General features: G+C 48.9%; 1 protein-coding gene across 2 annotated transcripts in view; it reads right to left on the bottom strand.

Annotated features, from left to right (window-relative positions):
- Positions 1-13,027, bottom strand: part of PLXNA4 (plexin A4) — a 437,906-nt gene that overhangs the window by 341,620 nt on the left and 83,259 nt on the right. For both annotated transcript variants that reach the window (XM_029923240.1, XM_029923233.1), the window contains exon 3: positions 9,947-10,129. In XM_029923240.1, the coding sequence (XP_029779100.1) occupies positions 9,947-10,129 (183 nt within the window). The remainder of the gene's footprint in view (positions 1-9,946; positions 10,130-13,027) is intronic.

Here is a 13,027-nt window from a genome sequence, read left to right as displayed (position 1 = left end):
ATAAAGATTAATACAGATCATCTATGTATGCTAATTTAAAGCATTTAAAATATAATTACACACAACTTTTCAAAAAACCTACTTGGCCATTGTGAGAAATGCCCATAGGGAGTCCTATTTCTCGTAGAAAATCATGTTTAAGTGCTATGATCTTTTGGAGTAGGCTAAAGAAAATGGAAAGAGCTGAGTGATCACTGGGGGAAATGTTGGTGAGCCAACAGAGAGACCTAGTTAAAAAATTTATAAATGTACAGATCTTAAAGAACAAACCAACGCTCTCTCACCATCTTTACTGTTATCAAAAACACAAAGCACATGAGATGCTCATAGGACCTTGGGTATAATTCTGCCCAAAAACCCACTGGCATCGAAGCCTCCCAGTGGAAAGAGTGGAAAAGCAGTAGCACTTGGGTGAAGTTCAGATGCTGTGTGATGAGAGCAGGTCGTACAGTGGCTTCAGCATTATGCGACCTCTCACATCCACACTCCAGTTCAGCTGCCCCCACCCCAGCACGCTCACGTCCTGGTGGGGAGATGGGAGTGGTTGAACAGAAAGACAATCCATTCTCCTGGCAAGAGCAGAAGGGAGAGTCTTCTTCTTCCTGTTCTCTTTCCCTTCCACTCTCCTTGCTTCCAAGGCTTCAGGATCCTTGGGTGGATGGGAAGGGAGGTTTCTGAAAGATTCTTCTGGAAAGCAGAAAAACTGGGACCACCAGGGGAGGCACTGGGGATGCCAGGGTTTCAGAAGCCTGAGAATGGCCTCAAGAAGGGAGAGCCTATGGGGTGGGAGAGGCCCCTGAGCCAACACCCACTGCTTTCAGACCCACTCCTTGGCCCTGTTTTCCTAATGGGACTCATGTGGGTGACACAGTAGACCTGGGTCCCTCTCCAGCTATGCCAGCAACACGGGATATGATGAAGATGGGCTCCCACACCTCACCTTCCTGAGCCTTGAGCTCTGCAGTGAACAATGGAGATAATGCCACCTGTGATGGGCATCAAGGAGTGGCTTAGGGGTAAAGGGTGCCCTTCAAGTCACTACCCTCCAGGTTGCTGAATCTAGAAGGGAACTGTGGAGCCAGAGCTGCCCCTGGCCTCATCAGCCTCACAGTCGTCCTGGGTGAATTGGACAAGAAAATGTTAGTAAGTAGATGTTTGTTTGGGAGAAGTATAATACCACACAACAACAGGGAGAAATCGCAAGAGCTGAGAGGTGGCAGTGGAGAGAGGCAAGCCCAGGGCTGAGGGTACAGCCAAGAGGCTCAGGTTAGGGGGATGGGCATTTAGGGAGAAAAAAGAAGCCTGGATGGACTGATTGGAGGAGGCGGTCAAAATGACCAGGAGTGGTAAGGAGATGGTGTAACTAGGTCTTCAGCTCCACAGGGCTTGCAAAACAGCTCTGGGGTCTATGTAGAAGCAGCCATCTTCCAAATGAGTAAAGGCAGGGACCCTGGATGACCTGCCATGGGGAAAATCATCAAGAACTACACCGAGTCCCCCAGGCTGTTGAGAAAGAACCTTCTGGTGAGAAGCGAAAGACAAAGAAATGCTCGAGTGTGTCCTGCGCGGCAGGTCAGTGGCAAGTGGAAAAGCACAGCCTGTTTGCTTCCCAGAAAAGCTCTGGCCCTCCCCAAGGCCACCGCCCACTCTGCTGCAGGCCGGGGCTGGGCAGATCTGCTCCTGCAGAGGGAAATCGTGGAGGAGAGAAAGCATCCATGGGGGTGGGAGTCCCATCATTTCTCAGGTGGGAGGCTCTTCCTTGGTATTTAAATGTAGCCAGGGCCTTCGAGGACTCCAAATACAAGGGGCCAAGGCTGAAGAGCTGAACCGGGGGACAGTGCGGTCAGGCCATTACATGTAGGGCAACAGGCAGGGGGGCCACAGAAGTCTGGATGAGGGGATTGTTCTTTGTTGTTGTTGTTTTTAAACTAGGAAACAGATGAGATTAGAGTTGTTCTGGATAGATGAATCTGGCACCATTTATAGGATAATTAAAAGAGGGGAAGGACCTAGAGATGGAAAATCAGTTACAGCCACCGGCTTGAGCATGGGGGGGCCCTGAGCCAGGGTAGGGGCAGAGGGAACAAAAGGAAGGTTCTGGCCACCAGGAACACTTGCCAGGTGCAGGAGGCCAGGTGACTACCTCCACTCACAGTTGTGGAAGCGAGGTTTACCCAGGAGAGCACAACCCCAGTAGAGTCCATGATATTACCATAGGAGTGTCAAGGGCAGACCTTCGATCAAATCATGTGACCTCTGGGGCTTTCTTCAATCTCTTGCCTCCTGTGTAAAATGGATGTATTGAATGTACCCCAGGGAAATGCTGAGGATTGTGCACGTGGAACACCTAGAACAGTGCCTAGGACTTACTGGGCATCGAAAGCACTCAGGTTCCCTTCCCATCCCTTTCCTGCCTGCTCCATCCCTTAGAAAGTAACCCCTTCCTAAAGAACGGTGGTTCCCGGGGTGCCTAGTGGGATGCAGTCAGTTGATCTCAGCTCAGGTCATGATCTCTCAGTTCAAGCCCCACGTCTGGCTCTCCACTGATGGTGAGGGGCCTGCTTGGTATTCTGTCTCTTCTTCTTTCTGCCCCTCCCCTGTTTTTGCATGTTATACATACATACATACAGAAAGTAAGTAGGTGATTCCCAACAAAGCCAGAGGGCCAGGGGACATACATTCTCTAAGGCCACGCAGAGCTCTCAGACCTGACACGTGTCACTCACCCACCACCCTAAGCTATTGCCCTAAGATTAAGAGAATGCCTAGGACTGCCTCTCTGAGCTCCTGGGCCTCCTGCTGAGGACCGTCCCTCTGGCCCTGGGCACAGCAGGCCACATGGCCTCTTCCTGTTCATCCTCCAGACTTTCTAACTTGTCTGCACAGTCAAACTGTAGGGAGCCAGAAGCAGGATTCAGTGCTTGGGCCACAAGTATCCCTGAGTCAAGCTTTGCCCCTTCCTACACCACTCACAGGTTAAAAGTATTGGCTCAGGTGCCCCCCAAGGTGCAGACATAGAGCCCTCGTGTGGTGAGCACCCTCGCAAGGGGCCCTGTGGCCCCTGCCTCCTGGTACTCGTGCCCCTGTGGAAGCTGGACGGCCCTCCTCTTGAGGGTAGGCTAGACCACACGACTGATAGCTCTAAGGAATAGAATGCAGCAAAGGTGACGGGATGCCACATCTGAAATTAGGGTTCAAAGAGACCTTGGCTTTCCTGTTGCTCATCCTCTCTGTCTCTCTCTCTCTCAGCTGCCATGTTGTGTGAGTAGCCTTCATAGAGAGGCCCACATGATGTGTGGTGTGTCCCGCGAATGACCTTAGAAGTGGATCCTCCCCAAGTCCAGCCCCAGCTGACACCCTGCCTGTCGTCTGTCAGTAACCCCAAATCAGAACCACCCAGCTCTGCCATGCCCACAGTGTCCGGACCACAGAAACTGAGATCACAAATGTCATTTTGCTTAAGCCTCCATGTTTTCGGGTAATCTGTTACACCACCATTGATAACTAATACCCCGTAGTCACCTGGGGCAGGGTAGGAGGTGTGGCGTGAATACAACAGGGTTGAGAGAGCTATTTTAAGTCTCATGAATGCCTCTATGAGAAGCCAAAGCTGCTGGGAAAAACACCGTGACACTCCCGAGAGGCCAGCCACGTGGCCACATTCACAGAAGTCACTTGTGAATGAGTAGGGACTCTAAGCAGGACTCCCCCTCACAAGTCAGAGCTCTCTCTGGTGGGTCCTGAGTCAGTCCACCCATCAACGTGGCTGAGGAAGTACAGTGATTTCAGGTGATGGAGACCTTCCCTGGTCCTGCCCCTCGCTGAGAGCCTTCACTGGGACTGACAGGAAGGTTCTATCCTCCTCAGATGCAGATTCTATCAGATGTGAGCCCAGCAGCAAGGGGCCCTTTACAGCTGGGGGCCCCTTCCTCTCCTTGCCTCTGCTCCTCCCTCTCACTCTGGTACACCATGTCTTTCATCCTCTCCCATCTTTGTTGTCTTGGTTACATGGCCAGACTCCTGATATGCTGCTAGTTTTCATTTTAATGATATGTTCTTGTAAAGCACAATATTTTACTTCAATTGCATGTGTCACTGGATAAATTCCTCTAGCGTGTCTGGCATTTGAGCATCAGCTGACTGAGTGCGCTCTATGATTTGGGGTGTTTCTGTAGCACTCTTCAGTTTTAACGGGTTTGCATTTTAATTTATGATCAGGATCATTCTACACAAATGTATATATATACACACACACACATATGACTCAAAAAAGTGGCACATGTGTATCAATAAATCTTGAATTGGCAAAGCTCATTTGAGAGTATCTCCTTAAATCATGTGCACTACTAACGATCATTTGGAAAATAAAATGACAAGTGTTCCTGAGGTAGCATCTTCTGGGGATCTCAAAGTGCATTTCAAGAGGATGCCAGGAAAAGGAGGAGACTATGCCCCCAGCTTAAGATGTCAAGCTGCTCTGAGAGCAGGTGAGGCCAAAACTCCGTTGTAAGGACACCTCCCCCATGTCTGCTCAGGTCTGCTCTGAGTGATCACCTGAGATCAACCCCCACCCCCAACCAGGGACAGTGAGTGGGCGCAAGTGCAGAGTACTGTAAAGCAGGAAGGGGTAAGAAATGAGTGTCAGTGGGATACATTTATGTAGAATGGATGGTTGGATGAGGACTTCATATTGCTCGAGAATGTAAGATACACCAAGAGGACATCGACCAGTTCAGCTGCTGTCCACATCTATTGGGGACGGCATGCACAGAAAGACTGAAAACCCAGCAGGGGAGACTACAGAAGGTGGGAAGTGGGCCAGAGGTGGGCAGCGGGCATGAGGTGAGGTTGGTCTGAAAGCCAGTCTTGGGATCCCCAAGCTTGAAGGACTAATGACAGAAGAGCCATCTCTTGCCCCGGCTTAGATGGGATTGACATCAATGGAAGGAGCATGGCAGGTCCTGAGGCATCTGTGGTGCTCTTCCGTTGGCAGCGCCTCTAACCTCAGTTCCTCTCCACTGAACCCATGGCTTCAGATCTATACAGGCTTCATATTTGCACAACTAGCAGCGGGATGTGCAAAAACAACATGACAGATCAGACAAAAATGCTTTGATGGTCTTTTTCCATAATGAAAATGGTTCAGCATGGATTCTTCCATATTTCTTTTCCTTTCTGCTTGAGTGCCTGAGCACATGTAAACCAGCCAGCAGCTCTGTGTTAAGAAACTCCTCTCAGAGCTCACTGACCAAATCCTTTGCCAGATACCCGCACCCTGTGCTCTAATCACAGGGTCCCCAGGCAAGTTAGAGTTCCAACACTACGTCTCCATCCAATTTCATGACGTCTTCACTAACGTGGAGTCCAAGCGATGGCATGAATTTCTTTTTAAAGTTGAGTCAGATTTCCAGGTGAATGTGAAGAATTCTCAGATACATTTAGGAAGTTGCGAAGCAGGGGCTCTACATCTGTGATCTGATATTGCTCTTTGACTTGAGCATTGCACATGCGTGCGCGCGCACACACACACACACACACACAGCATCCATTGCTGAGAACTTATGGTCAGAATCATACAGACCCAGGTGGGTCTCCCTCTATCCTACTCTACTTCTGTTTATTTGCCCTTCTGGATCCATGGTCAGGGTATACGGAACACAAGCAAATCGATTTCACAACAGGGTCAAGAAAAAGAAATTAGGCAGATTAAATTAATGTGCACCATAATTCCCAATGAGAATGATTTTTTTATGACATCAACAACTATTGACGCTCCATGCAGGCATACACTCAATTCCTACCCAGAGAGGCCGGTAAGGCTTGGTATGTCACACACATGGGTACCGAACCTACTACAAGCCAGTGGCTGGCCAGCCAGAGTTCTGTGTAGCCAGTCTCCACAAAGTGCTCTGCCCCTTAGTTGTGAATAGTTTAACCTAGCCAAACACTCAGGAATGATGCAATCACCAAATGAAAGGAGCAATCACACCTCGAGTGGAAGTTTACGATGTTTTGGCTCACAATGAACATTAGTCTCTCCCACTAATGTCAGGCAATAATTCACTGCTGAACAGCAGCCATAAAATCTGATCACTTAGTGGTAGGAGCAAGAGGCAAGGAAAGAGGGTTCCAGTCAAAATATTTAAGCAAAGAGATTTTGGTCAGACTGGCCTCATTACCCTGACTTGGGACAAAGACTTTCAGGTTTACACAGACACCCTAAAGCAGATTGGGATGGTGTTTGCCTGAAGATTTTTTACCTGCAGGTGAAATTTTCAGTCTGTGGGTTATTTCTAAGCTCCTAGATATTTCCTGGTGCCTATAGCATTTATATGCCACATTCCTTAACAGCACTTGCCTATAATACTTGCCATGAAAAAGCTGCCAATTCCAGCCAACACACACACACGTGCGTGCGCGCGCACGCACATACACACACACTAAAAAACATAAAAGGCATCCAAATTGGCATTTTCCTCACCTCCTTTCCCTCTACCTCATGTGATGTGTGTGCTAAAGGAGTGAAATTATGGTCATCAGAGGCAAGGTTGCAAATGATGGGGACCCACACCTTTCAAACAATAGGAAAAGTCAGTAATTTTGAGGACAGCCTATGGATAGCTACAGTCTAGCTCCCAGACCCCTGAATCCCACAGCAAACCCCCAAGCCCTCCCACCCGCCATCCCCACCACGAGTCCCTTGTCATATTGCAAAGGACCCTGTGAAGCCCTTGATACACACAGGAGATTATTACAGGGCTCGGAGAAGACAACTCTGTAATTATGGCTACAGTGTGATTTCCATTTTTCTCATCCCCTGGTTACAGTAGCTCAAAGAACTTCCCGCAAAATCCTCCTGCAGCCCCAAAGCATTTCACAGCTGGGCCTCTGCCCAAAAGGTGTATGTGGTCTGATAACCTCTGGGAAAAGCAATACAGACTCATGGCAAGGAAAGGGGAGTGGTTAGTGCTCAGCGAAGAGGGGTGATGGGAAATTCTATTGTTTAGGAAAAATAAATAAACTGGCCAGTTTTGCTTTTTATTATTTCAAACAACAGACTCGGCGGCACAGCCTTCCTTTCCCAACTCTGACTGTCCCCTGGGCCGGCTGTGCTGAGTCTGCAGTGGCGGTAGCTGAGCTCCAGCAAAACTATTAAAAAGGCTGCCACTCTAAGCTCGTGGAGCAGAAAGTTTGGCTACCCCGATGCCCCGGCTTTCCCCAGGAGGGCCGCTGGCTCATTCCCCCCACATGACCCTTTCTGCTCTTTACCTCTCAAATGTTTATGCTTCACCAATCCCACCACTGCTCTGGAAATTAAATGGAACGTCCCAGGTGGCTGAAACAGAACTGTTCTTATATAAACTCCCCAAAGCAAAAAATGGGAAATGCCAGCCCGAGGTTTATAAAGCCCAAGCCTCTCTGTTAGGTGGTGCCTGTCATGGCTGGCCTGACTGATCCCTGGGGACACCTACAGCCTACCCCGTGAGGACTGTCCCTGTGTGCTCCGTGTGCCCAGACTCCTAGGGGTGTCCTCAGCCCCCGTCATGGGGATGTGCTGCACTCTGACCTCCCGATCAGGGGCCAGGCTTCCATGGGCGCGAGAGAGCCAGCCCCCACTTGACCCCCATCCACCCTCTGACCAACAGCACATATTTGCAAGTTGACTGTCTTGCAATGCAGCCATGACCAGGAAGCGTGGCTCTTTTCCACCCCCCCCACCAAGAGAGAATAACTGTTCTGTTACATGCACTGAACTCCAAATGTTTATTTCATGGACACCATATTCCAACCAGCTCAGATAATGACCTGCCCTCCCCCTATAAAAAGCCTCCTACACGATCTTTTCAGTCATGCCAGCAAGTAAATGATCCTGCTGCACTAAGTAGGAAGTTTAGTGGGTGGGACTCTTTTAGCACGGTGAGGTAAGTTACTTCTCTATGTGCAGAGATAGGGCTCACTAGAGAAAAGAGTTGGGGCACTCCAAATCACCTTGCTTATTTTTAGTCTTAATAGTGCTTATTCACCCATCAGCCCAGGCGGAGCAGGTCAACAGACATTCATTGTATGAACTGCATACGAGAATGCCTTTGGTATTTGGAACTCACTTTTCTAGCAAACCAAACTCACTGAATCATAATAAAGAATGAAATCATCTGAGTATCCAACAGAAACACCCTCGAGGTCTCTGCTCCAAAGCTTGGGCACTTCCCTTCTCAGTTTATACTGAGGCTTAGTAGACACAATTTCAGCAAGTTTGGGTATCTCATGCCCAGCTCACCGAAAGCTGGAAGCCACCAATGGAGGGAGGAGGAAAGACCAAAGTTGCCCAGGGTTCCTGATAGCAGCTGGAGGTGACGAGCAACAATGCACACTAAAGGGAGAGGCAGAAGGCAGTGACAACGAGACATGGGAGTCATGGAAGGACCACACACCTATGCCTCACGTGTAGCATCTTAGGCGTCCACGAGATTCAGTTCAATGCGTGAACAATAATCACAAGGAGGCCAAGGCAGCAACAAAACATTCAATCGTGTTTAGTACATTCTTCAGAGAGAGGCAGGGAACTAGGAAATATAGTTCTTAAAGCTCTGTAGATGGTGGTTGAATTAGTCATTAATTAGACATGTAAGGCCATACACTGCGATTTCCTGGTCACCTCTTCGAGCAGTACCAGATGGTGGCATGCCACCTGCATCATCCTTGTGAAGCGTCATGGCATTTCACCAACACGTGCTTCCTCTTCCAGATACTACCCATGTAACTACTCCCCACACATCCCCCAACTCACACACACCTCTCCTACTTTCTCCTCCTCCGTACTCTCATGCGCCAGCCCCACTGCCTGTTCCAAGAGATGTAGAATTTAAAGAAAGATAAGATTGCCAGATTGTTACACAGTAGGATGGGAGAGCAGGCAAAGTCTTCTAGATTTGCCAAAAGCATTTCCCCTTGACCATGTTGAGGTAATGCCCAGAAACGCAGCAAAGAGAAAAGAAGAGCTTAAGGCTGTCTCAGATTGGGCAGTGTTATTTTCTCAATGTAAATCACACAATATCCACAGAATTCCAAGGAAATCCTGTTAAATAAAACAAGCAGGAGCTCCATGTAGGTTCCACCAATACTTTCCTGGGACAAGACTGAAAAGCAATGACCAGCCAACACAAGACAGGACATACTGCTTAGTCTTAGGGGCTTTTGATCCAATCAAGGGGGGCTCTCTAGGGCACCAGCTCTAACTCATTGAGATAAAAAGCCTGAGCAGAGCAGGTGAAAGAAGAGTCTTGGGTAGAAAGGTGCCCCCAAAACTACTGATGCATCAACCTCACCCAGCACCCAGCGGACAGCAAGCTTCTGGAGGATGAGGAGGAAAAGCTCATGCCCCAGATCACGCCATTCTACTCCACCTCAAGCAATTTCTATGCTCCAACAATATCCGCAGTTTCCTCATCCCATGATCTGCGTCTCAGCCCTGTCACTGACTCTAGCAGGTCCTGCACTTTCCCCCATCTGTTTCCCTGCATGGATTCCAGATGGATGCAACAGTCAAAAGGGCTGAAGCAAAAGGAGCAGGTACATTCCTTGCCCCTGCCCACCTTCCCTAACCACCCAGCCTTTAGAAAGCCTTTGCATTAGGGCACAAACCCAAGCTGGACAGAGCACGCCATTCAGGATGGCCTAGTGAGGCCACAGTAACTCCTCCATGTGCATACCAGCCCTAGGAAAGGGGCAAATCTACACATTGTGATGCCCACAATAATCCTCCACACAAAGACAGAGATGGGACAGGCTGTTATTCATGACATCAAGAGCAACATCTCTCTGTAGCTCAAACCTGTATCACTTGCCTACCAGGCCCAAAAGTAGTTAAAAAATCATGAGACAATATCCATCCCAATGGCGATTGATTGTCTTCACAATAATCAAAATGACTGCGTCTCACTCCTACCTTCTTCAGCTTGCCACTTTTGGTGCCCACGAAGGCCAGAGAGTGATTCTTGTAGACGTAGGCAATGACAGAAGTCATGCGGTCCCTGTCCTCTGTGAAGACAGGAATGCCACGCACCATCTCAGACACGCCAAGGGGGGCATTCATATCCAGGCCACAGAAATTATCATCAATGGTTAAGAGCTGAAAATTAAAAAGAGAAAAATTAGGAGGGAACATCAGGGCAATAACAGAAGTATTGAGTCAGGGAACTACAGGGCTAGAATAATCCTTTTATATAAGAAAAACTCAGCTCCAGGGAGACTAGATGACCTGTTAACAGTCTAAGTAGGTGGTAGGACCATGGCAAAAAGACACAGATCCCTAGAGTCCCTTTCCTTTCTTGACCTCCATGGTCTCTCTGCCCCTCCTCCAACCCCTCCGGGTGCCATCTTGGTAACGTTGATGGCTCATCATCAACACATTGGAAAGCACTAGGCCAGCACCCATAAGCATGGACTCCAGGCAGCTCCGCTTATGAATAAGAGGAGATATGGCCTCCACATCTACACTTACTATTGAACAGACACACAGAAGAGGACTCAAGAGTGTAAAATAGAGAACTAGAAACATTAACATGTGAATGACAATAGCATGACAGAAGCATGTACAGACAATCCGTTGGGGAAAGAGAAACAAGAGAGGTGGAAGGTTCACAACTCAACAAGCTGCAGTGGTGCCTCATGATGCCCCATCTCAAGCTCCCTGCCTTTTTTAAAATCACGGTGAAGGTGGGCAACCCTCACCTTGTCACACCTACACCAGCATTTGACAGAGTGTCTTCTGTGGAAGCCAAGCCCCCCAAGATGTTCTACGAAAACAGGGCTCCTTGGTCAAATTATTTTGTATTGAAACATAGTACATTCTAACGCCATGTAAGAGACTCATAACAATTACAGGAAAGGCCTGAAAAGTCTTTTTAAGAAGAAATATGTTTAACATTCCTTTAGCCTTTCCCAAACATTATATTCCCTAAAAATGCCTGGAACACCTGTTAGCATTCCAGAAAGCATTCCAGGAGAATACCCCATGGGACTCAGGGATCCAACTCTTGCTCCTGAATCCCAGACAATTTCAGGAGTCAGGGAACCAACAGGAAAAGCCTTTGGCCCATTTTGGCTGAATCTCTTCCTGTTTTATTCCAGGCTCCCAGATCCCCACATGAACACAGGGTCACATCTGGGTTCTGTCCTACTGGGGAGTGGAGAAGACCTTCGTGGCTGGCAAGGAGCCCCCAGCACCACCACTGAGCAGCTCTGGTCCGGCACAGACCTCTCTGAGGCTCTAGGAACCTACGCCAAATTTTCCCCTCCTTCTAAGAAGAACTGTGTGGCCTTAGAAGAGTTATTCTGTCTTCCTGTGCTTTTATTTTCCACTCTATAAAGATGAAGGAAACAACCCCTGCTTTTTGATGGGTTTCCATAAAGCCTATAGAGCTCATGCCTGTAAACGTCTTTGGACTTTGCAGAAAAAGGAGTGAAATAAAATACAAGGTGTCACTTTTTTAAAGGCTTCAATCCAGCCAAAGGAAAAGGCATCTGGAGAACCAGCAGGCAGGCTCTTGCCAGCAGAGCTATGTGAAAGTGGCCAACTCAGCTTTACGGGGACTTGGGGAACCCCTCGGCTCCCTCCCAGAACATAGGGAGCAAGCATTGTCCATCTCAGGGAAGACAACACTCTGAGCATCTAAAACATCTCCCTGACCTCTCCCCTCCTTCTTATCATGGAGGCAGTCAGGGCAGGGCTGGGGAGAGCAGAGGCAGGCCCAGGCAGGCCACGTGCAGAGCAGATATCTCCTCCTTGCCTTTGATCCCCTCTGGCCTTTCTTGCATATCCCAGGCCAAACAGAACCTGCAACTCCTCCCTGCTAAAAAACAATATAAGAACTCAAGGTTAGAAGGGAGCTTTCAAGGTCTAGTCTGATCTTTATGTTTTGTTCCTAAAAAGAGGAAATGGGAGAGGAGACAGGTGGTGGAGGGTAAAATGGATAGAAAGAAACAAAGAAGGAAAAATCCAGATAAAGGGAGGATGGTGTCTTCTCCCTACCAGACATAATGGTAGTGTGACCTGCCAGGCATGCCAAGGGCCGCTTAGGGCATGCTGGGAATCCCCATGGCCTTGCATGTTCCTGCCTCCACTTCATAAGGAGCCCTTGTCCCTAACATTTTTGGCTCTAAGCTGTACCACAGAGACTTCTGCCATTAGCAAACATATCTTGTCCATTATGAACCATTTTCCAAGTAGATGAGGCTGAATGGTTGTCCATGCTGTACAAGGAGAAACTGAGGCAGGATGCAAGGCAGGTCATGTTTGACAATCTCCCACCATCCCTGGCACAAACGTATGCCTCACGAACCTGGGAGACTTAGGCTCCTCAGCCCCCAGGATTACATTTCTGAGTGGTCAGTAACCAAACACCTTTTTTCCCCTTGGCTGAGCAGAACTCTAGCAAATAACAACCACCTACAAAAAGACCATATGCAGTTGGCCAATTGCAGCATTAAATCACCACCTGCTCAGAGGCAGCAAGTCTCTGCCACTCTAGCACCTTGAGCAGTAAGGGGCCCAGGGAGAAATGTTTTCACTGGCAAGAAGCAAGGACAGCTCAGACTGGCGGCCTGGTGGCAAGGCCTCCACCCGTCTTTGACGCATGACAGCCCCCTTAGCGGCCCAGTCAGGAGGCAGCCAGTCAGCTCACCTGTACCTGACACTGCCTGCCTCATGGCGTTGTCATCAGGCTCCAAGAAGGCACTGGGATTCCAGGGACAAAGATGGCTTTCTTCCATGCCCCCACCATGCATCACTTTCTCCCTCTACAGGGGGCCCCAGGTGCTAAAGTTGTGAGCAAGGCCTCTGACCAGGTGCAACCAGGGTCTGCATAGATGCTAAGGGCCCCCAGCTGTGGCACGAGGGGTTCTTGCTCTTGGTTTCTTCAAAGCAGGGGCAATGGGGGGCAGGGATTAACACTGCGGTAGCAGAACAAATACCAGACTCGGGTTCACATGGCAGCTCACTTCCCAACTATACAATTTAGCATAGGTC

Source organism: Suricata suricatta, chromosome 2 (genome assembly GCF_006229205.1).
Source record: "Suricata suricatta isolate VVHF042 chromosome 2, meerkat_22Aug2017_6uvM2_HiC, whole genome shotgun sequence".
NCBI lineage: Eukaryota > Metazoa > Chordata > Mammalia > Carnivora > Herpestidae > Suricata > Suricata suricatta.
Note: the sequence above shows the minus strand (reverse complement) of the source record. Positions and strands in the feature narration are given on the sequence as shown.